This window comes from Neophocaena asiaeorientalis, unplaced genomic scaffold (genome assembly GCF_003031525.2).
Source record: "Neophocaena asiaeorientalis asiaeorientalis breed wild unplaced genomic scaffold, Neophocaena_asiaeorientalis_V1.1 scaffold166, whole genome shotgun sequence".
Lineage (NCBI taxonomy): Eukaryota > Metazoa > Chordata > Mammalia > Artiodactyla > Phocoenidae > Neophocaena > Neophocaena asiaeorientalis.
The window spans coordinates 3,849,079-3,873,187 of record NW_020174933.1 but is presented as its reverse complement, the minus strand read 5'-3'; the positions used below and the strand labels follow the sequence as shown (position 1 = coordinate 3,873,187).

Here is a 24,109-nt window from a genome sequence, read left to right as displayed (position 1 = left end):
TTTTATCATAAATGGGTGTTGAATTTTGTCAAAAGCTTTTTCTGCATCTATTGAGATGATCATATGGTTTTTATTCTTCAGTTTGTTAATATGGTGTATCACAATGATTGATTTATGTATATTGAAGAATCCTTGCATCCCTGGGATAAATCCCACTTGATCATGGTGTATGATCCTTTTAATGTGTTGTTGGATTCTGTTTGCTAGTATTTTGTTGAGGATTTTTGCATCTACATTCATCAGTGATATTGGTCTGTGATTTTCTTTTTTTGTAGTATCTTTGTCTGGTTTTTGTCTGGTTTTGGTATCAGGGTGATGGTGGCCTCATAGAATGAGTTTGGGAGTGTTCCTTCCTCTGCAATTTTTTGGAAGAGTTTGAGAAGGATGGGTATTAGCTCTTCTCTGAATGTTTGATAGAATTCACCTGTGAAGCCATCTGGTCCTAGACTTTTGTTTGTTGCAAGATTTTAAATCACAGTTTCAATTTCATTACTTGTTACTAGTCTCTTCATATTTTCTATTTATTCCTGGTTCAGGCTTGGAAGTTTATACCTTTCTAGGAATTTGTCCATTTCTTCCAGGTTGTCCATTTTATTGGCATAGAGTTGCCTGTAGTAGTCTCTTAGGATGCTTTGTATGTCTGTGGTATGTGTTGTAGCTTCTTTATTCTGTCTTCCAGGTCACTTATCCGTTCTTCTGCCTCAGTTTTTCTGCCATTGATTCCTTCTAGTGTTAGTCTTCATTTCAGTTACTGTATTGTTCATCTCTGTTTGTTTGTTTTTAATTCTTCTAGGTCTTTGTTAAACATTTCTTGCATCTTCTCGATCTTTGCCTCCCTTCTGTTTCTGAGGTCCTGGATCATCTTCACTATCATTTTTCTGAATTCTTTTTCTGGAAGGTTGTCTATCTCCACTTCATTTCGTTGTTGTTCTGGGGTTTTATTGTTCCTTCATCTGGTACATAGCCCTCTGCCTTTTCATCTTGTCTGTCTTTCTGTGAATCCGGTTTTTGTTCCACAGGCTGCAGGACTGTAGTTCTTCTTGCTTCTGCTCTACAGCTGTTTTATAGGCATACTTAGATTTCCCTGAAAGTAAGGTATCATTGCCAGGATGCAGTGCTGAATGCTGAAATTTAATGTGTCTAAAGATCTGTTTTGAATCTCTTGGAAAGCCTTGACAGCAGTCATTACATACAGCAATATGATTAATATTTTTTTAAATTCGTCTAGAGATTATTACTAAAAATTGTTATAAAACCTGAATATAAATTGTGATAAAATATCCTATATTTCTATACAATTCTTTCCACATGCTCTATTTTAGTCCCATATTTGAACTTTCATTTAGTTCAAGTTATCATTTAAAAGATTTTTGTACATAACCCTGTTATCCACAGATGTTTTCATTTCTTTGTGTTCTTATTTGATCTTTGTCTAGCCATAGATATGATTCCTCTGTAGTTGTGTCATGTACAATTTGGTTCAATTTTTAGAAATCTCAGCATTATTCTGTATGTAATTTTATTAAGTATTATAGGTAGAATATTTTAATGACTGCATCTGTCTGGTTTACTTAATAGTTCCTGTCCAGCTGGCATTTTTATGGTTTCCAGAGTTGCTCAGTTACCGAAAAAATGCTATTATATAGAATCTTTGTAAAAGCAATTTTGTTTTTATTCTTAAATTATTGCCTGCTGACAAATTCCCAGGAGTATGATTATACAATCAAGAGCCCAACCTTTCAGTCTTTGAGTGTTAGGACTTTATTTTTTGCTAGATTTGTTGACAATAGTTTCATTGCTTGAATTTACATTTCTTTTTTTTAATATTTTATTTAATTTTTTGGCTGTATCGGGTCTTTGTTGTGGCACGCGGGCTTCTCTCTAGCTGTGGCACACAGGCTCCAGGGTGCGTGGGCTCTGTAGTTTGCCGCACGCAGGCTCTCTTGTTGAGGTATGAGAGCTCAGTAGTTGTGGCGTGTGGGCTTAGTTGCCCCACAGCATGTAATTCCCCGAGCAGGGATCGAACCCACGTCCCCTGCATTGGAAAGTGGATTCTTTACCACTGGACCACCAGGGAAGTCCCAATTTACATTTCTTTAATTATTAGCAAGGTAAGACTTTTCCCCCATGGATTTACTTCTTCTCTTTCCTCTTTTGTGAATCATCTGTTCCATCTGTCTGTTTATCTATTGGGATTTTACATGCTCGCATCAGCACACAACCCTTTATGATCAACTGTATGAATTACCCTTTTTTTTAGTATATTACTCTCCCTTTTATGCTGATTCTACTTTTTCAGCATACAGAAAATTCTGAAAGCCTTCAGAACATTGCCTTACGGTAGATGATACTTTCTTTTTCCTTCTTTTTAAAAATTGTTTAATTGCTTTTATTTGCTAATATATTTGTAAATGCAGGCATTTTACATTTGTGGCAGAGTGACAGTTTATAAAGGATTTTTGTGTGTGTGATCTTATTTAAAGGTCCCCATAGATGATATTTTCTCTGTTCCGTTTCTCTCCTTTCCCAGGCACCCAACAGGAGGTTCCTTCATTCGTCCAAACAAAGTAAATTTTGGAGTAGACTTTCTCACTGCAATTAAGAACCGCTATGCTTTAGAGGATGAAACAGAGGAAGAGGGAAAAGAGCAGATTGTTACAATTGGAAACAAACCTGTGGAAACCATTGGTTTTGACTCTGTTGTAAAACAGCAAAGGTAAGTGGAACCGATAATGGTAGAGCCGACTTTCGCAGGTTCATCAAAGTTCAGGATTTAAGGTCAGCCCGACTGCACGTCAGTGCTCAGAACTGTGCTTCCAAAGTGGTCTTATCTTTTCTGCAAAACAGTACATTGAGATCAGAGGAATCCAAGGATTGAGTATTCAGGGAAATTAAAGTCCTTATTTTAGCACAGGACTTCCCTAGATTGGAAATGAAACACTGATTTGCCCATTATGAATATTTATACCATACTCTATTGTATTGACTAATTATTAAGGAACTAAGGTTGATGTCTGGATGATAAGTCAAAAATGGAAACAGAAGTCTACATTGTTACCTGTGCCATGTAGCACGATGGCACCTTCTAGAACCCAGTCGTTCCCATCTCTGGATGCACACCCTCATCACCTAGGCTCCTTTTGAAACATTGCAGAATCCTGGGCCCCATCCCAGACCTACTAGATCAGAATACCATGCATGGGCTCTTGCTTTTAAGAAGTACCCACAGTGACTGTGTAGCAGTCTGAGGGGCACTACATAATGCATTTTGAAACTGCTGCATTTGAACTTTCTCTGTCCTCTCCAGCTCTCTGAACGCAGTGATGCTCTGTAGACAGGCTCACTGCTCATTCTGAGGCACCACGTGAACCAGAAAGCGTGGAAGCTGATATTCACACAGAACCGCACACAACTGCACACGAACCTCCCAGGTTACGCTGGTTTAGCAGCGACGGTCAGTGTGTGGTGTTTGACCCTGACCTGGATGAGGCGTCCAAGTAATGACCCCTGGTGGCCACTTTGGAGAGTAGATTTGCCGCTACTTGGCATAGGCCTGCGATCTTTTACTTTGTCTCTGAAGTATTGAACTGTCGTTTTGTTCAAAGTAAAATTCTTCGCTATCTTTTTGTTGCTCTTGTTATTATTATTGTCATTAAGATTTAACATGATACAGAATTTAAGTGCACATGGGGACAGTGTTGAAGAGTAAATACATTTCTTTCTTTTTAAAAAAGTTTTTAATTTTGTTTTGAAATTGTGGCCACACTGCACAGCTTGCGGGATCTCAGTTTCCCAACCAGGGATTGAATCCGGGCCATGGCAGTGAAGGCGCCAAGTCCTAACCACTAGACCATCAAGGAACTCCCAGTAAATTCATTTCTTGATACCTCTGCTTTTTAGCACAGATGACCAGCATTAAAAAAAAAGAAAAGAAAAAACTCAAAATAAATCAAGATTTTTGAAAAAGCAATAACTTGACAGTTAATTACAAACAATATACATTCATTGTTGAGGATTTAGAATATATAAATTGAACAAAGAATCGTGACTAATGCACCACTGAGAGATTACTAACATGAAGGGTTTTTGCTGTTGATTTATAGAGCTATGTGCTTCATAGGGTTAGAGTTCTTTGCTTTATTTTTTCCATTTATTTATTTTTTAATTAATTAATTTATTTTGGCTGCTTCAAGTCTTAGTTGCAGCATACGGGCTCCTTCAGTTGCGGCACACAGACTTCTTAGTTGCGGCATGCACGTGGGATCTAGTTCCCTGACCAGGGATTGAACCCTGGCCCCCTGCATTGGGAGTGCGGAGTCTTACCCACTGGACCACCAGAGAAGTCCCTATTTTTTCCATTTAAAATGCAAAGATTTAAGTGTCATTTACCCAAAAGAGGCACTTCCCCCCCCCACATTGGTTAATCTCTTTCAGAGAGCACCATGGGCTCTGTGAATATTAACAACAGACGCGAACAGATTTTTCCTGCCCTAGTTTATGAGCAGCTGCATAACGCATGAAGTTTTCTGGTGAATGACTCTACTGCCTGAGTATCAGTGTGTTCAGTAATTAGCCAGTGTCTTTCCTGGAAAGGACCCAATGTTGGAGCCAGTCAGGCTGGGTTCAGGTGTCAGCTAAGCCACTTTCTAGCCCTGACAGCAGTTAGAGTTAGTTAATTCTGGCTTCTAAGCCTAGTTTCCTCATCTCCAAAGTAATACCTAAGCTGTTAGAGCTGTTGGGAATAGCAGTTGAGATCCTGCCGTGAATGGTAGGCATCACTGCTGGGGATGGAAACCTCTACTTTCAGCCATTATATTGTCTCCTGATTAATTCCAGCTGACCAGCTTTGAGTTTGTAGCACTGAGAAAAGACATAATAAACGAATCAAAACCAAATAAAGACCATTATGTGTGGTTTCTCCTTGGAGATGGCTGTGGCTCTGGAGTGGTGTCTGAAGTCAGACCTGAATCCCTAAGCTTCGTACCAAGGTTTCCCGGGCCTGCAGGAAACTCACTGGGGCACAGCAGGATATTTTGAATTTTAGAGGGAAACAGTGACATCTGTCGGACACGGTGCAAACTACTAGTTGGAGCTAGTTCAGTTTCATGATAGTCCTACTGTTCCTTTCCATGGTGTCATTTCCCTGCAGAGCTGGGTTTTTGGCCATTCGTGTGCTGAAAGAAAAGCCAGTATCTCCTGAAAATCATCATGGAACGGGAAAAGGAGGTGGTGAGGGTCCAGTCTGATTCCAGGGTTCGGGAAGTTGTGCAGTGCCCACTAGACAGACACTAGTTTGGTAGGACATAAATAATTATTAAGTTGTTTGGCCCTAACTGCTTACTAAATGGAACAGTGAGGTGTTTCTTTTGGCCTAGGGGCACCTTGGAAAATTACTGAAACACTGTGAAGGGCCCTGTGAACTGAGAAAGTTTGGGAGCCTCTGCCTTGGAACATTGCTGCTGTCTTTTCCCCCTAGTTTCTGGTGATTGTAATAGCTGATGCCTTGCATGGTGGTCTTAGTATTCCCCCCAAAGGTTTTCAGTTTTATGTTTATTTTTATAAATGCTTATAAAGTGACTTACTGTATGTCACACAGTATTCTGAGAGTTTCACAAATACTGACTCACTAAATTATCATAGCATGGACTTCCCTGGTGGCGCAGTGGTTAAGCATCCTCCTGCCAGTGCAGGGGACACGGGTTCGAGCCCTGGTCTGGGAAGATCCCACAAGCCGCCGAGCAACTAAGCCCACGCGCCACAATTACTGAGCCCACATGTCACAACTGCTGAGCCCACGGGCCTAGAGTCCATGCTCCCCAACAAGAGAAGACACTGCTGTGAGAAGCCCGCGCACCGCAAAGAGTAGCCCCCTCTCACCACAACGAGAGAAAGACCGCATGCAGCAACGAAGACCCAGCGCAGCCGAAAATAAATTTTTAAAAATTATCATAGCATTTTAAAATTGTAAAATATGCATAATGCGTAATTTACCACGTTAACCATTTTTAAGCGTATAGTTCAGCGGCGTTCGGTACATTCCCACTGTTGTGCAGCCGTCATCACCTTCCATCTTCAGAACCTTTTCATCTTCCCAAACTGAAACCCTGTAACCCTTCAGCAACAGCTGCGCATCTCTCCCCACCCAGCCCCTGGCAAGCACCGTTCCACTTACGTCTCTGTGAAGTCGATGCGCACTTAGGTGCCTCATATAAATGCAGTCACACAGTGCTTGTCCTTTTGTGACTGGCCTGTGTCACTCAGCATAACGTCCTCCAGGCTCACAGATGTTGCAGCACGTGTCAGAATTTCTTTCATTTTCAAGGCTGAACAATATTCCATTGTAAGGACTGACCACACTTTGTTCGTCGGTCAGTGGACACTTGGTTTGCTTACATATGACGGTTGTGAGTAATGCTGCCGTGGATGTGGGTGTGTAGATGTGGATTCTGAGGCACACGGATGTTAACTCACCCAAGACCAGAGGAGCGGTGGAATCGGGATTGGAACCCAGGCAGTCTGGCTCCAGGCCCTGTGTTCTTAACTCTCCGGCACTGTAACACATGGGCTCTTTTAATGAATAGAACAACACAGCTTCTCTACACTGAAAAAGTGGCTTCTGAGAGTATCTAGAAAAGCTGAAGACATGCACTCACGCTCTCTAGGCTGTATCCCTAGAGAGACTTTCCCACGTGAGCGCAAAAACTATACAGTGGTGTGTCCTTCAGCACTGTTGGGACTAATCTACCTGTCCCAGGGGAGGAAATAAATTACCTGTGGTCTTTCCGTATAGTAACAAACTACAAGGTGTGAAGGTGTGTGCTCTGGAGCACGTGTCCACATAGCTACATCTTACTGCTGAATAACGTACTATTGAGGGGAAAAGTCAGTTGCAGGAGGATATACGCAGTACACTACCATTTATGTCAAATTTCATAATATACAGAAATGCTGTAATTGTTTAGGGACATAGAAATATGTAGTAAAGCTATTAAGAAATGCTCAAGATTAAGTCAGCGTCGAACGCAGTGCCCTGGTTCCCTACGTGGAACAGAGGAGGAGGGGAGGGGGTGATGGAAAGGGACACAGAGGACTTCACTTATGTGTGTCATGTTTGTAATGCTTTGTTTCTTTCTCTTTTTCTTTTTTTTTTTTTACAGTAATGCTTTATTTCTTAAGTTGGGTGGTGGCTACTGGAATTTGTTATTTCTGGTGCCTTTTTATATGTCTGAAATGCTTTTCAATTTTTTAAAGGGCCAGTGGATAGCGTACGTGTTTATGCATACATGTGAACTATGTGTTTTTCATGCAGTCAGCTGAGCAAGTTGCAGGAAGTTTCTTTGAGGAACTGCGCAGTAAATGGTCCTGGTGACAAAGGAGGAATTGCCAAAGCTTGTCCTAGTATCCTTCCCAAGGAGAAGTCATCACTGGGGTCTGACTGGCTTTGACACTTGAGTGAGACACCCTGGTTGCCTACCCAGTGTCCATTCTCCTAACAGGGACTCTGTCTCACCTGGGGTTGTCACCGCCCAGGTAAATTGTTACCTTCCTAGACCCTTTGCTTTCAGGTGAGGCAGTGTGACTCGCCCCAACCAGGGAGATGTAACATGGGAGTTTCTGGTTGGGGCTCCTTCAAGGGGGACAGATGTGGCTGGATCTGCTTCTGTCCATTGCCCTCCGTCCTCCCCTGCCTTGAGCGCAGACAGAACGCCCAGGGCTCAGCAGCCAACCTGTGGGAAGAACGCCATCCAGGGCGACCTGGGAGGGAAGGGATGGAGAGGGGCCGGCATCCTGGATGGTACCCGGGCCACTGCGCCAGCCCCAGCTGCCTTCCTGTGAGGGAGGAAGATAAACTCTTTCCTTTATTAAGGTTCCTGTTCATGCAGCTAGATGCAGTTTTGTTATAATACCTCAAAACAGGCTTTTCCAAAGTTTGTCATCTCTTATCTCTACCTTCTCTTACGAGTGTGTTTTTTTGCCCTGTATTACTCTTATTCCCACAACTAAAAATACAGGAGGTAAGTTTAAAAGAATTCCCAGTAAACTTGCTCCATTTTGTAGTCTGGTGGAACACAATTCAAGTGCTTCTTGGATCTGTGTCTCCTGGGCTGCAGTCTAAACAAACCCCAAATAAATGCATTTTTTTGGCCTTAAAAAAAAAAAAAAACCCAGTGGCGAATGAAATAGACTTTCTCGAAGCGAATGAAATAGACTTTCTCTAACTTTAAAAGGTCTTCTCCCAATTCCTTAAGTCTGCCTAGTCTGTACATAATAGTTTATGCAGAAGGTAGCAGCTTACAATCAAGCTTCTTGACTGAAGAGATGGCAGATGAGAGTAACTTTCTTTAGCAAAATGTTTCTAACCACCGTGGTGGTATCTGCTTTGTGGTGACAGGAAAGGTCGTTCCCTCTGCAGGTTAGGCAGCCAGGTCAGGGCATTTCGGGGTGTGGAATGGAGCTTGTAAGGAGCAAAGTGCCACAGAGGTGCCCGGCGCATTCTGGAATCTGCCTGGCCTCCTCCTAAGTGGTTTTGGAAGACTGGGAATCGGGCGGTTCTAGGCTCATCTTCAACACAAAAGATCTGGTCCGCAGAGGGGTTTGGGCATGTGAATTGTTTGGTTGATTGGAGTTGTCAGCAGTGTGCTGGGGAGTCAGCGGCTCGTTTGTTTCTACCGCGCTCTCTGCTGGGGAAGAACATCCCCTAAGACGTGAGGCAATGAGGTTTGGTGAGATAACCAAGTCACCGCTGATATCTGCAGACTCAGTGATGAATGCCTTGCACTTGCTGATCGAATTCTTGCGCGAAGTTGAAGGATTGCCTGGTGTGTTTAATCCAGTCACCGTTTTTAGGCTGAATCCTCTCTGAGGTCATTCGCTCAGCTGGGGCTGAAGGCAGTGGGAGTGTGTCAGGTTGGCGAGCTCCGCTGGGGAAGAGATGCCTCACCAGCTGGCTCTGAACGTGGGGAGATCCTCTGCCCACAGGAACAAGAGCACCAGGCGCTCCCTGAACTGCGTGTGTGCGTGTGTGTGCGTGTGTGCACACGCGTGTGGGGACGACATTCACAACTGTTGGCCTGTCTGGAGTTGATATCAGAATACAGGTGGTGCCTGTGATCTGTACAGGCTAGCAGAAATATGTATAATTCTGGCTACACAATGGAAAGCATGAGTGAGTGGAGAATGACTGGCCTTGAACCCTTTCCCACCAACCTAACAGCCCAGAGTTAGCAGAGGCGGTGGAAATGACGGGCGGCTGGAGTTGGACCGCCAGCCCTGAGACGTGCCCGGCTCAGCCATCGCATGAGGGCCCGCGGCTAGGGTGGAGCGGCTGTGGGACACAGGCGGCACGAGGGGCCGCACTGCGGGGACCGGAGGGAACGCCCACGTCGGGGCCAAGCCCCTCTGCTCCTGTGGCGGCTTTGAGACCCTCAGAGGGAGCTTTCAGCCAGGTGGCTGCCGAGGATGCTCTGTCCAGCTGGTGTCTAGCAGGCGCGTGCTTGCAACTCTCCTTCTGCTTGATTCGGCACCTATAGGTGGTAGTTGTTCTACTAGGGGAAAAAAGCCCAGCTTTTCTTTGCCGTTTCCGCCACTGAGCTTCGCTCTGTCGGCAGCGAGACCCAGAGCTTGGATGCGTCGTGCTGCTCTGTGTCTCACCTTTAGGGCGTAAGAATCCCGCCCCCAGGGTCCTGGGCGTTATTTCCGAGTCCCTGCTGCGCCCCGGGTTCTTCTAGAGTCTCCTTAGGTCGGGAGGCGGCAAGCTGTTCCCTAAAGAGCCGAAGAGTAAATAGCTTAGGCCTGCGACCCACCAGCAAACCGGAGGAGGCTGTGTGGATGCTTACAGGACCGCCTGAAACACAAGCATTTAAAACCGTCAGAACGGTTCACCCTCAGCCAGCGGGAGCCGGCACAGGGTCTGGCGTGCCTCTGCCGGCCGGGTGGGGTTCATCCCCTCCTGTGCATTTCCACTGCCTTCTTTCCCCCTCTTCCGGCCACCTCGTGGAGCTTCCTAACTGGTACCTGCCTAAAAGGCTTTCTTCTTCAACCAACCCTGTTGATTGACGCCACTATTTTTATTACAAGCTACTTTCTCCGTGTTTTATGCATAAAGACGCCCTGTGGCATAGTGGGCTTTAAGGAAATGGGCTTTGGATTGAGGCTGATTTGGGTTTAAATTCACACCTGTTGGTCTGCACCAGGCGCATGGTTACCGACTGCTCTGCGCCTCCGTTTTTTTCCTTCCATGATAACGGAGAACGCTTCCGGCACCCAGTGGACCACGCAGGATGCAGGCGGTGGTTGTTCTTTGATCCTGGCTCTCTTTCCCGCTTTGGCTCTCCTCCTCAGCCTCTCCTGCAGAGGTCGCTGCGCCCCAGGCTCAGACCCCTGACCCTTGGCCTCTCTGTTCACACTTGTTCCTGAGGGGACGTGTCCAGCCTGCAGATGCCGGGCTCCTGCACTTCGGCCTCTAGCCCAGACCTGTCCCCACTCAAACTTGTCTGTCTGCTGTGTATCTGATACCTCTGTTTGGGTGTTTCATGGTCATCTCGAACACGTTGGGACATTAAGTCCCTGAAACTTGCTCATCTGTAGTCTTTCCTGTCTCGGTAAAGGGAATTTCCAGTGGCACTGGCCAAAACCCCTGGAGGTAATTTAACTCTTCCTTTTTTCTCACCTCTCTCATCTGAATCCAGCGGGAAGTCCCAGCAGCTCCGCTTTCCTGCTAGGACACCGAACCTGACATCCCCATCCCCCCTAGCGCCCAGTCGGGCCTGAGCCCAGATTGCTCAGGAACCTGCGCCTCCTTTTTCTGCTCCGTCTTCATTTCCCTGCAGTCTGCCTTAGCACAGCAGCAGAGTGACCTTTTAAAGGCCTAGCTCCGCTCACACCAGTAGCTCCCCTTTCAGGCAGAGACCAACTAAAGTCCCGCAAGGCCCTTTGTGATCGGGCCTGGCCCCCGAGGCCTTGGGGACCTCCCTTCCAGAACCCCAGCCCCTCTGCCCGGGCACACAGGAGCTTGCCGTCCGTAGGCCACACCTGTTCCGACCTCTGGGCCTTTGCTATGTTGTCCCTTCTGCCCTGGTGCTTTTCTCCGGGATGGCATCCCCTCATTTCCTTGAGTTCTCTGCTCACACATCACCTTAGAGAAGGTGGTCTTCCATGAGCAACGTGTATAAATTCCTCACACACCCCCTTTGCTGCAGGCCCGGCGCTGGTACTCTGATATGTGTCTGTATCTGGCACGCCAGAGATGCAGTGCTTACTGATCGGCGTGTTCACTGCTAGACACCTGGCCCCCAGTCATCATTTGCAGAACAGAGGAATGAACTGCACAGCTTCTGCACGTATCAGAGTAGCGTGTGAGATTCTCCTTGAGCTGGGCCCGTCCTGCTCCAAGCTTTTTTCTGTCTCTTGCCCAGGGGTTTGGCCTCTTGATGGCACTGCCACCACTCCCCCCTGGCATCAGGTGCCTTTCTCTTTCTGTTCTACTGGTTTACCCCCTCTGGATTCCTGTATCAGGGATGGTGGGTGTCACACTCACTCCGTCCAACCCACAGGAGACCCTCAGAATTGCAGGCCTTTCTTAGCACTTTTGAACATGTGTCCAAGCTAACCCGGTTGGCCCCTGGAGGTGCCTCTCCTTACTTGGATTCCTGCAGCACAGAGCTCAGCGGTGCCCTCCAGGAGGAGATGCGTTTGCTTGATGTGAGGCTGCAGGGGGTCCTCAGTGCCAAGGGCAAGGCCCCTGGGCGCACCTGAGGTGCTCGATGATCACAGTTACCATCACTGTTGGTTTTTCTCTTTTTGTTGGATAATGCTAGAATGGTTCAGCATTGATGACATTTGCTTCTCACTCATTTGATTGTCTGTGTCTGTCTCAAGTTTGTAGCATGTGACAATGAACTTTTTAGTTTCTGGATGAACAGCTGGATGATTAAAATGGGTAAAAGTAATATGTGCTCATGAAAAAATTTCAAGCAGAATAGAAGGTATGAAGTGAAAAGGGAACAATCCCATGTTCCAGAATTGAGGTAATTACCATTCTGTCTTTTATGAATCTTTCCATATTGCTGTTTCTTAACATGTGCATTTAGATGTTAGAAGCATAGATTTGTCAAAAAACCTGTTGTCGTCATGGGATGAAGTCGTAGATATTGCTGATCAGCTCAAGCACCTGGAAGTCCTTAATCTCAGGTATGAACGCGCGGTTGCCTAATTGTCGGCATCTCTGTGGGAAAGAGCTGGGGAGGACGGCTTAGTTGAATTTATTTATCTAAGTTTAACTTATTCCTTAATATTCTTCGATGATTCTAGTTTTTCAAATGGTCACCTGAGGTGATTCATTAATAGGTAACGTGTTTTACTTTTGACGCGGGCAGCGGGGCAGGGTGGCTACTGCACTGAGCTGGAAGGTCTTTGTGCTTCTTACAGGCCTGACCGTAGAAGATGGCCCATCTGGGGACTCGGATATTTAAGTGGGCAGGAGATGTGATTAACCTTCCAGCACTTCATTGCTTTAGGAATGAGTCATTTCATTGGGATGCTGCTTAATTCAGTTCTGATAAGGAATTTTCACTGAGCTCTGTATTTAACTAATGTCACAATTTTCCAGGCCTTCTTGAGTATCTGATTAGTTTTAATCTCAGAACCTAACTTTCCCAGAGCTCGGCCAGGAACCCCCTTTCACACCTGAGCCAACTTTACACGTACAGGTGAGTTGTTCCTGGCTCAGGCAGGTTCAGTGGAGCAGTTGGACAGGCCTAAATTAGTTATCCTTGCAAATAGAGCACAGAGTGTACTTCGACCCATGGCGTCACCTTTTCTGGAAATAAGGGCTTTAATGGTATCTTCATTCACAGTGTCAAGATGGGATACCTTCTGAGAAAAAAAAAAGATATGGGGTACATTCTGAGATTAGGATCTTGAGAGAGAACTTCAGGGCAGTAAGTTATTTCATCCATCCTGTTAGCAGGCTCTGTTTAGAAGCAGAATTCTAGCCCACAACCTAGCACGTCAGTAAGACTCTTGAGAGCGGGACTGAATTTTACAGCGTCCAGAGCCGCAGCTTGTGCGGCCAGAAGCTGACCTCACGGATCAGTGCCTGAGCCTTGTGTTTCAGGAAACCTGCAGCCTCACCGCGGCCCTAACCCCATAAACACACCTCTGCCTGTTAGATACCAAGTTGTATCTTGTAACTATTAAAAATTAGACAGTCTTGACTCACTTTGTGTTTAGTAGAATCGCATTTTAAGATTGAAACAAACCAGACTCCTCATATCAAATCCCAAAGTACTGCTTTCAGTGACTGTCCCAGTTGGGCCTCCTCTATCGCCATAAGCTCATCGTGTCTCCTCTTCTACACAGTGAAAACAAACTAAAATTTCCCTCCGGTTCACCACCTCCAACTGGAACATTTTCTGCATTGAAGGTTTTAGTCCTTAACCGGATAGGAATCACATGGACGGAGGTAAACATATTTCTTTGGTTTGTTACCCAGTAATAAATAGTTTTAAATTCTTGGTTTAATGGGGGATTGAAGCTCAACGGTGACTTCATTTTAATCCTCCTATTATCCAGATAACAGGGTTCTTTAAACAGCCTTACAGAAAGGAGTTACAAAACCCTCACAGTTAGTAGAATGTGGTATCTCAGAATCCATCCTGTTTCTCTTGGTGCCTCTGATTAGTCCTGGTGTCTCCTGAGCAGTGGCTCTCCTGGTGGTCTGCACCAAGTACGTGCTGAGCTTTGAGAAGCCTTAGAGTTAGCTCTGGATTGAGCTTTTAGCTGCCTGAGTTTCCCCACGAGTGTTCTTAGGGCCGAGGCCGAGCCTCAGAAAGGTTCTCACACCCTTTTCTTGTTTGCAGTTTGGCTCCTAGAAGCCACTGTTCAGGTACACAGCTAGGTTCGAAAGTGGACTCGTGGGTCCTGGGCCCTGCAGCCTTTGGAACTTAGATCTGGTACTACTCAGTTCTGTCAGAGGTTAACTGACTTCACACACCCAGAACACTCCACTTTCAAACCAAGTGCAGATAAATACATCCCAGCAAAGCTGTTCATCTGTGAAGTGCCACCTGGGCACCTCCCCAAGAGATAAGGGGCCTTTCACTTGGGCTGTCCGTGGCTACAGCCGCCCGACTTCCTTCCTAGGGCTCCTTCCTTGAGAGCAGCTCCCTCCAGAACAGGAAGGAAGGGCACGGAGAGACTCTGGAGGTGGAGATGGCAGTACAGGTCCAGTGAGAAAATGTAGAAATAGTTGTTGATAAAGTTTGTCGTATTAGTACATTCTTTATAAACCCAGATTGGCATTGAGAAGTAAGGAAAGGTGTTTCACATGTTTCCTTCCGTTGGTTAAACAAACTGTATCCAATAATGAGAACGTGCTAGGTCACCAGTTCCACTTTGTACAGGTCAGGATATGCCTGAATGATGGGCTGATACCTGTCCTGGTTGGTTCCAGGTGCCCGAAGTTGTGTGCTCCTGTGTCATTAAAGCACGGCCCTTTATCACCGTAATTTTATCAGCCGTCCACTGGCACTCCTGGCCTGAGACAGAGTCTGTAGCAAAATGTCCGAAGGCATTTTTCTTTCCTTTTTAATCTTATCTTGTTTTATTTTATGTTTTGGCCGCCCCGCGTGCGGGATCTTACTTCCCCCAATAGGGATCCAGCCTGTGCCCCCGGCACTGTAAGCATGGAGTCTTAACCACTGGACGGCCAGGGAAGTTCCCAAGGCACTTATTTCTACAACAGTAGCTAAACTGCATCCGTGTGGAGGCTCTAGTGATAAGCACGTGGGGAGAATGACCAGCGAGGCCGCGTCACCCTGCCTTGACTTTCCCCCCAGGTGCTCCACTGCGCCTCCAGGTGTCCTGTCCTTGAGAAACTGTACCTTGAGTCCAACGGTATCGTCATTTCAGAAAGGTAACCGGGGTTTTACATCAACGCATCGGTCACCATTTAGTCATTCTTTTTTTTTTTATTAGTTCAAAAGCATTTTTATGTATTAAAGTATAGTTTTTCCAAACTTCAAGGGTAAAGAGGTATAATCATTCTCTCTCTGACAAGTAGCTGCGTATCCTTTAGTCACTCTGAATAAATAAATGATCTCAATTATACCTAACGTTAAGTTTTAGGAGGATGTGCAAATAAGAATTAGAGAAATGCTTATTATTCATTGCCTTCACAAATTAGAATGTCAACTCAAACTTCACTAAGAGGTTCTAATTGAGGAAACCCCATCAGAGTGAAAGCCTTGAATTAAATATTTTTGAAGCCATGAATTATATTAGTTTTACATAAATGTATTTAACTTCTGTTTCTAAGTGGGGGTTCTGTAGGAGATGCTCTAAGGATTAAATAATGGATTTTAAATTAGCATTATCTTTTCAAGGTCAGTGTACCAAAGTACAGCCCTCCATATCCCTAGGTTCTGCATCCACAGATCCAACCAACCACACATGGAAAATATTTGGGGAAAAAAAAATTCCAGAAAGTTCCTAAAAGCAAAGCTTAAATTTGCCGGGCACTGGAACTGTTTACATTGTATTAGGTGTTACAAGTACTCTACAGATGATTTAAAATATATGGAGGATGTGTGTAGGTTATATGCAGATGCTATGTCACTTTATATAAGGGACTTGAGCATCCTCAGGTTTTGGTGTCCACGGGGGTCCTGGAACTAATCCCCCATGGATTCTGAGGGATGACTGTGTAAAAAGCTTGTTGTCTTAAGTAGATTAAATATGTTGTTGCCTAATCTTCCTCTTGTGTTGGTATCATTAAATTAGTATGTAAAATAAACATGGACACATTTACAGCAAATTCTCAAAGGATTCAAATTAATGAAAACTTACTGTTCAGAATGATTTTATTATACAGGCAAATGTAGTTTTTTAAAAATTAAACTTTTAATTTTGAGGTAATTTTAGATTCACATGCAGTTATAAGAAATAGTACCCAGAGATCACATGTTCCCATCACCCAGTTTCCCCGTTGGTAGGGTCTTTCAAAGCTATGGTCAGTATCACAACTAGGACACTGGTCCAGTCGAGAGACAGAACATTCCCATCACCACTAGGATCCTTTATGGTGCCCTTTTATACTCATATCATATACTTGCCCCCCACCCCCTGACCTCTCCTTAACACCAGATGCAGGTATTTTAGGGCTGTATCTTTGAAAACAATTAAGAAATGAAATTTATGTTGAAAAAATTTTATCTTCCATACAGGCCGACTGATGTTCTCCAGACGGTCAAGTTGTTAGACCTTTCTTCTAATCAATTAATTGATGAAAACCAGCTGTTTCTCATAGCATATATGCCCAGGTAACCCGCTTCTAAAATGCCTATTACAATAGTTCTTAGTAAATTTTTCGTGAATGGATCCTATGCTATATATACTTTCTCAGTGGAAATATGATAATGATGATGGAATTCCCAAATTGAGTAGTTCCCTTTGGGAAATTTTTATTTGAATTCATTTAGAGAATTGACTTGTGAACCACATACAGTGTAGTCTATGTCTGTACTAGATCATTGAAGAATGAATAATTTGGCCCTGGTGCTGATATCAAAAGTCTTCACTCATTGAACTTTGGGAAGTAAGACTGTGTCTCTTTGCTCTCTGACACCCATTTATGTAGCACCTAGCACAGCAGGAGGCCCAGGAATTGTTTGATGACTGCATCAGAATGTAGCACAGAGAGTCCGCTTTGCATGCCCTAAATTGGACTTTAAGGTTTCTAAGCATTTCTCATGGGATCAAAACCTAGGGTGTAGGAAAAAATTTACAAATCTAGTCTGGTTGATATAGCCCATAGCATTTTATATTGTCCTATGTAATCAAACTTAACATTTTTACATTTCAGATTAGAACAACTAATCCTTTCTGACATTGGACTTGCTTCTATACATTTTCCAGACGCTGGAATTGGTATATGAGATTATTCAGTAACCCCTCCCCCGGCTCCCCCATACTTTAGCTTTGTTTCCCTTCTACTGTGTAACTTAATTCTCCTTCTAGGGTGCAAAACATCAATGTTTCCTTCCTTGCAATACCTTGTACTAAATGACAATCGCATATCACAGGTGAGAGCTTTTCAGAATGTATGTATTTACATTATCACTTATTTCCATTCTCATGATGCAGTTTGTAGGTTCCTGCTGTTAAAGAATATTTTAAATTGAAAGAGAAATGCTTCCTTGGAGTGAAACTCCTCACACAAACCCAAAAATATTAAGAAAGAGATTAATTCACACTTAACCAGCCCGTCTGTCAGTTTACAAGGCACAGTTGTAAAATATGTGGCCTTCCTCGTGGTTGCTCGCTGCATGGTGAAATTCCATGCCTCCAGTGGAACTGGGGACTTTTGCTTTTCTGCTGCTGGTTCGAATAATCTGAAAACTTAACCTGAAACATGTTTATTTTCATATGTTTTCTTTTGCCGGGTTTCAGTGGTCATCTATCAACGAGCTGGATAAGTTACAGAGCCTGCACGCGCTGTCCTGCACCAGAAACCCCCTGACTGAAAGCAGCAAAGACGCACAGACCACACGGCAGTTCATCATCGCCAGGATCGGTCAGCTGAGGACCCTGAACAAGTGTGCGGTGAGTACTGGTGTCCTGACAAGGTGTTTCTTAAACTAGAAACCAAACGGTCCAGTGTAAAGAGAAGTTACAGTGGAAGACCGTAAAGGGTATCAGATGTCGTTTCCTCCAAGTGGTATTATTTCCTCTCAATGGCAGTTTTTTCCAGCTCCTCGGGAGGTGGTGTTACACTTATATGCCTGCAGGGAAAACCGCTGCTCAGCGGCCCTGGCAGGCCCAGTTTTTGTCATTTGAGGCAGGGGAGGAATACTGGGTACTCTCTCAGTAAGTCAGCTCCTCCAGGCTGAGGACCTCATGTTGTGACCTTGGGCCCCAGGCATAGTCCAGATACTTCCATGAAGAAAAGGATAAAACTGAAATCCACTTTTCTTTTTGAAGAAACTCCTGGATCCTGTTAACATTAAAAAGGAAAGGTAGAAATATATTGTCTTGTCCCTTTCAGTTTAATTATTCTCTACGGGTAGGGGGTGGAGAAAGGAGAGAGTGTCAGACACACTCGTTAGAAAAGTGCTTTAACAGACCTGCTTTTATTTCACATCCATTTAGATTCAACGAGAGGAAAGGCGTGGGGCTGAGCTTGATTACCGAAAAGCATTCGGAAATGAATGGAAAAAGGCTGGTGGACATCAAGATCCAGACAAAAACAGACCAAACGAGGAATTTCTTGCAGCCCATCCCAGATACCAGTCACTCTGCCTCAGTACGTACTGGGCACCAGGGCCCTCACGGGGCTGCGGGGGGGACTGTCCACTAGGACACAGTTCCCTTTCGGTGTCAAAGGAGGTCCTCAGTGTTGTTGCTTTTCTCCACTGGGTCTTTGTTATACTCATCTAAATGGACAGTAGGGGCTCTAGCAGCTAGTTGGGAGCAGATAATTAATTAAAGAGTTGTCTTTAGAGAAGATAAATCTGCAGCATCTCTTAGCAGAAGGAGGAGGGGAAGGCAGCTCTTAAACAGAAGTTCTTCTCATCTTAGCATTTACTCAATGAACTTTCGATTCCAGGAGGCGGGTCCCACTTCCTACTTTAGGAAGGGCAGGAAGGCCTCCAGGTTATCTCAACCCTGGCTATACCCTAGGGAATTTTTTAAATGAAGAACATTTAATGTGGAACCTAGGCGTTGGTATTTTTTAAGCTCTCTCCCCAGGTAATTTTAATGTTCATGAGAGCTGAGTGTAGCTTTCCTGAGTGCTCTGTTCGGAGGGCTCACCAGCCCTGGCGCTTGGTGTGCAAGGCGCTTCCTGACCTCCAGCCTGGCTCCTTGGACACTGAAGCTCCGACTTCAGGACTCTTTGTCCCTGATGTACTTTCCATTTCGATTTCATTATTATTCCAAATTTCCCTCTTACGCAGTTTTCTTTTTTATATATTTAATAATGTGAGAAACTCACTGCATAAACACTTCAGGCTGGAACATTATCTTTAAGGAAGAGACGCTGCCCGTGGGAACTGCTGTCAAATGACTCCATTAGCTGGCCCGATTTCCTGGCCACTTGAGGTGAATTCTAAATCACTCGGGGGCAGGGCAGGGAAGGCTCTAAAGCAGCCCTGCAGGTATGGCTCACTATCTCCCCACTAAGAATGTAGAATACAAAGCAGAGCGTGGAGGGTATTTATAGACATTTCATCCCTGGTGGCCCTGGCAGAAGTGAGAGGAGGAGAAGGGGGCTGCTTTCCTTACATCTTACGTAGAGGCTGCATTTCCTGGCAGGGGACCTGGTTTGCAGCGGTGGTTCTGGGTGCCCAGAGCAGCACTGCACGACCTGGCTGAAACCTGGTGAAGGTGTTTGCGAGTCGAGTTTCTCTCAGGTCCCAGAAAGAAAGGGAACTATGACCAAAGGTGAAACTCGCGTCAGCGTTCTGAGTATTTGCGGGCACAGCCTCTTCTTGTCTCTAGGGATCAGTGATGGGATACACGGAAGACTGGAGGGTTCCAGGCTTGGCAGCCGTTGCTGTCTGTCCATCCCTCCAAAAAATACACTAAACCAGTAACCAAATAAAAGGAAGCAGATCCCAGGTTCGCATCCAGCTGCTGCTGGGTTCATCCTGGGAAAGGAAAAGGCTAGGTTGACACTTAACCTGTACATTTGTTTCCCTTACAGGCCTTTTGGTTTATCATTCGTCCTTTTTCATTTCTCCTTAAACAGAATATGGCGCACCTGAAGATGGGGAACTCAAAGTGCAACAACCATTTTTGCTCAAAAACCAGCTACTAAGTAAGAACCCCACATTCAAAGACCGCTTATTTGTGTTTGAGTCCTTAGATGCTGAAATAGTGATGACCTTATAGGGATTGTTTCTTTTAAGTAAGTACCTAGAGGAGTAGTTCAGTTTTTAAAGAAATGATGACTCTCAAACATTTCTAAATTCTGACTTTGAACATGTTAGCAGTTCCCATTCTTTAAACTCATTTAACAGTTTCACACATGTGGGAAGTATCTGAGTAGTGAACTGAACTGTGATTTGGAAATTCATGGCTTTTCTTACACTTGAAAACCTAGATAAAACGTCAGGAAAGAAGTACTAAGGAGAAACGGGAAAGCCATAGAATGTTGGTCCAGCTCTTTTTTGTTGTTGTTAGTAATTCAGTGAAGTATTAATAGAAGGAATTTTAAACATCAGTAAGCATCCTATTCCTTTAGTGGGATTTGAGCCAAGTTGTATGAAGAGCTGCGTCCTTTGGCCGTGGCCGGTAATGTGCATGTGATGTAAATCCTTCCTACAGCAGGGCTCAATTCATCTCTTTCCTTTTTTCTTTCAAGCACTGAAGATAAAACATCCTAATCAACTTGATCAGAAAGTCATAGAGAAACAACTGCCAGGTAAGAATGAGTCTCTCTCTCTCCTCCTTATGCTTCTGAATCGCTGGCCCCTCAACTCGAGGTGGCTGGAGGTAAAACATTTCATTCATTTCTGAAGTTGTGGGCTCTCACAGCTTATAGGTTTTCACTAGCTTTTATGTTCTAAAATGCTAACACCATGCTAATAACATCACTCCCCCCTGAAAGTTCAAGTCTCGAATAACTTTCAGCTCATCTAGAGAACAGCTTGCTTTGTCGTGGTTGCCTCTTCAGCCAGAGGCAGTAGCATGGGAGTGCTCGCCCTTCGGGGCTTCCCCAGGCCCTCTGCTGGTTAGTTCTCACACTGCTGCTCCGGGGGCTTTCCTTGGCCAGAGATGTTCTGGCACTGGGCTTGGGTGCTTTCTATTCCTTACCAGTCAGGAGCCCCTGCAGAGACAGCTCTTTGGACGCTGTTTTAATGGACACACTTGAAATGGTTTTCTTTAAGAAAAACTACTTCAGAACTTTAAACCTTGATGCTGTTGGAACTGATTTTGTTTTATTTGGAAAATAAATACTTTTATGTCAACAAAATTAGATCAATGTAACTTACCTTAAACTGTCAGTCAAAAGAAAAATTACAGTCTAAATCTCAAAATTAAACTTGATTCACAGTTAAATACTAAAATATAAACAGCTTAAATTTAGCACAGTGAGGATTTGAAGAAGAAATAAAATATCTATTACCGTAAATGACTCTAGTGAAATACCCTTCTGGTTCCCTGTCAGTGCAGTGAATTCACATTGATTTTTTAATTCATTTTTATCAAATAAAACAAGCTTATCATGGTATTGCTTATGGAAGGCTTTGGTTGTGCCCAAAGAAGTACCTTTATGATCCAGAACCATCATCTAGTATCAAATTACCAGTATTGCTCCATTTTTACTTACTAGAAATCCAGTTTCTATGCCTGTGAAGCGTAATGTTGCCACTGTTACATAATGATGAATTAAAATGAGTGGTCCCCGCTTCATTATTCTGTTTTCAGACTTGACTTCTGTCAGTAAGGGCATGCATGGGGACAGACGAGCGGGAGAGGGCCAGGACTTTCTGTTAAAAGCAGTCAGCTTTGGACGTGTTTGCACTTTTCCTTCTCTTACGTGAAATCAACTTGTGGGAACGTGCTCAAGAATGTTCTCGCTAGGGCTGTGTTAAGTTTCCTTTTCTGGGCTTCCCCTGGGAAGGCGCAGAACCCTCTGGGTCAGGCACTGTGGAGAGCGCAAATGAGTGCTGTCCCGGGCTGATGGCTCCTCCCCGACCTCCCATGGTGTTCACGGTCTGAGTTTTATTCATCCTCAGGTGGAACTAGCAGAGATTAGAATAATCTAGAGAAATTATATGTCATAATTATGCTTCAAGCAATTCCAAATCTGAGTCCTATATTCTCTGAACTCAGCAGTCAGAGTTAAGCCAGCACTAACCACCCTCTGCACAAGGAAAGCCAGTCCACCTAAATCTTTTGAAAGGACAAGATTATCTATCCAATATTCACAAATAAAAGAGCAAATTATGTTAATCGACACTGTAGTCTATTTAGTGTCTATATTCAGTACATAAACAAGAAAAGGGCCAGTTTTTATTCTAAAATAAAGATAACATTTATTATCACAAGTTGCATAAAAACAGCTTTTACAAAAATTATTTTTGATAGAAAAATATTTGTTTGAATACATGTGATCGTTGTAGGAACACCACACTATTGCTGTACCTCCAGCTAAAGCTTCAGAGAAACTGTATTGCTCATAATCAGACACCCAGTATTTACCACACCCATCTTTGGAGAGAAGTTCGTAGTGTTTTCTGAACAAACCAGAGCTTTTCCTCATTAAGTTACATTGCCATGCCTGGTGGTCCCCTGTATGCGTATCGCATTACACACATAAACCACAATGATTACAGACTGGGCGCGCTGGAAGGGGGCTTGTGGATCAGTAGTCTACACCTCACTTAACAGAGGAGGAAACTAAAGCCAGAGAGACTGAGACGCGTCCTCATGGCGCCCGAGCCCCATGCCAGCGTTCTCTCAGTACCTCGTAAGTAAGTAAGTAAGCACAAAGGTTTAAAAAGTTCATGATTTCACTCACGTTTATTCTTCTGTGCTGAGAATATGATTTCTGGTTTATTCAGGTTAAGGAGGAACTATTAAACACCGCTGAAATGGTATGAAAACTCATCATCAAAGGGCACTTAGGTCAATCATCGGCTCCGTTTCCCCCAGCCTCCCAAACGACCCCCTAAGTGGTGACACTGATTGGTGGCCCACGTGGTGGGTGAGCCGTTCCCTGATCATTTACCTGGGTAAATTGATAGTATGAAATGACAGGGACAGCTGTCATTACAGTTGTCGTCTTGTCACGTGAGCTCATTTTACAGGTAACTGTCCTTTGAGAGAACTTGATGGTTTTTCTTTTCCTTGATAGAATCCATGACAATTCAAAAGGTGAAAGGCTTGCTGTCACGTCTTCTCAGAGTTCCTGTGTCAGAACTTCTGTTGTCCTATGAAAGTCCCAAAGTAAGTTGCCCAGCAAAACACAAAGTCGAGTTCCCCACGCTATGACTTGCTACTAAGCTATGTCTCTACGTAACATGGTCTGATTCTAAATGGAAACCATACATCTTTGTTGGGGGGAGGTTTTGCCACATTTGTCTTAATCATCCCCACCCCTTTGTCTGATTTTTAGATGCCGGGCAGAGAGATTGAACTAGAAAATGATCAACAGTCATTACAGTTTTATTCTGTGGAAAATGGAGACTGTCTATTAGTGCGATGGTAACAGCCAACTAATAAAATTCAGAGGTTAGACCGCTTATCGTGACTGGGGTTCACAGGAAATTAAGTGACTTATTGGGACAGTTCAGTCCAGAACAAATGAGGTTTTACAAGTTGCCCTAAGTGTAAAACAGCTGTATTTTTCACAGGGAAGAGACCGTTTCCAGGCTTGTATATACAGCCCTAATAAAGGCTTTGCACCTAGTAACGATTTTCAGAGTTCATTTCATAGTTCCTGACTCTTTCATTATGAGAAGATTTAGATACTAAATAGAACCTCGCTAGTCTAAGAAAATCTGAACACAGTTTAATGTCTTCATAAGACCAGTTTTAATGGAATCCTCTATTGACACTACTGGTTTAAAAGGTTGTTACTAAAATGATTTGGTTGGTCATTTTGGGAAATGTCCCTTAAACTGAAGGAAGCACATCCTCTATGTAGTACAAATGCTATGATTTCTCTTCTCAGTTGCACTGTTTTTTGAGTACTTACAAAAATTAATTACATGCTTTTCCCTACAGTTATACCTAAACTGAGAATACATTCTTCTACAGCAGCTTACTAGCGTTGACTGAAATTCAGTTACATTAGGTAAACATTAGGCAATGAAAGGAAGAAAAACAAGATGCTTTCAATGCCAAGGATTTAGAACTGTCCATCCCTATGGCATTAAAACCCTGAGAGGTGTTTGATTTTACTTACATTCACAAAATTTTAGCACTTTAAAAAAATAGGAGTACTAAGCTGTGATCTTCAGGATTTATGTTTAAGGGCAAAAGGAAACTTGGGTGTAATTAGTCCACTTAATAAATGAACTTTAAAACCAAGGCCCAAAACCCAGCGTTACATTGGTTCCTTTTCAAGTTGCCCACTTCATTCAGAGATCCTCCACAAAAT

At 44.0% G+C, this 24,109-nt stretch overlaps 2 protein-coding genes across 8 annotated transcripts in view; one reads left to right on the top strand and one right to left on the bottom strand.

Moving 5' to 3' along the window:
* TBCE (tubulin folding cofactor E) overlaps positions 1-24,109 on the top strand; it is a 113,173-nt gene that overhangs the window by 83,160 nt on the left and 5,904 nt on the right. For 2 of the 4 annotated variants that reach the window (XM_024761436.1, XM_024761437.1), the window contains exons 4-17: positions 2,531-2,716; positions 7,310-7,398; positions 12,090-12,189; positions 13,360-13,462; positions 14,838-14,914; positions 16,224-16,319; positions 16,862-16,926; positions 17,017-17,081; positions 17,449-17,601; positions 18,148-18,301; positions 19,748-19,816; positions 20,363-20,422; positions 22,862-22,953; positions 23,123-23,238. In XM_024761436.1, coding sequence (XP_024617204.1) covers positions 2,531-2,716; positions 7,310-7,398; positions 12,090-12,189; positions 13,360-13,462; positions 14,838-14,914; positions 16,224-16,319; positions 16,862-16,926; positions 17,017-17,081; positions 17,449-17,601; positions 18,148-18,301; positions 19,748-19,816; positions 20,363-20,422; positions 22,862-22,953; positions 23,123-23,215 — 1,402 coding nt within the window. In that variant the 3' untranslated portion in view covers positions 23,216-23,238. Of the gene's footprint in view, positions 1-2,530; positions 2,717-7,309; positions 7,399-12,089; positions 12,190-13,359; positions 13,463-14,837; positions 14,915-16,223; positions 16,320-16,861; positions 16,927-17,016; positions 17,082-17,448; positions 17,602-18,147; positions 18,302-19,702; positions 19,817-20,362; positions 20,423-22,861; positions 22,954-23,122; positions 24,040-24,109 lie in introns of those variants that run through there. The other 2 variants (XM_024761438.1, XR_003005488.1) reach the window with 2 other exon arrangements.
* B3GALNT2 (beta-1,3-N-acetylgalactosaminyltransferase 2) overlaps positions 22,509-24,109 on the bottom strand; it is a 51,308-nt gene continuing 49,707 nt past the window's right edge. For 2 of the 4 annotated variants that reach the window (XM_024761439.1, XM_024761441.1), the window contains exon 13: positions 22,509-22,937. The gene's annotated coding sequence lies outside the window, so the exon portion shown is untranslated. The remainder of the gene's footprint in view (positions 22,938-24,109) is intronic. The other 2 variants (XM_024761440.1, XM_024761442.1) reach the window with 1 other exon arrangement.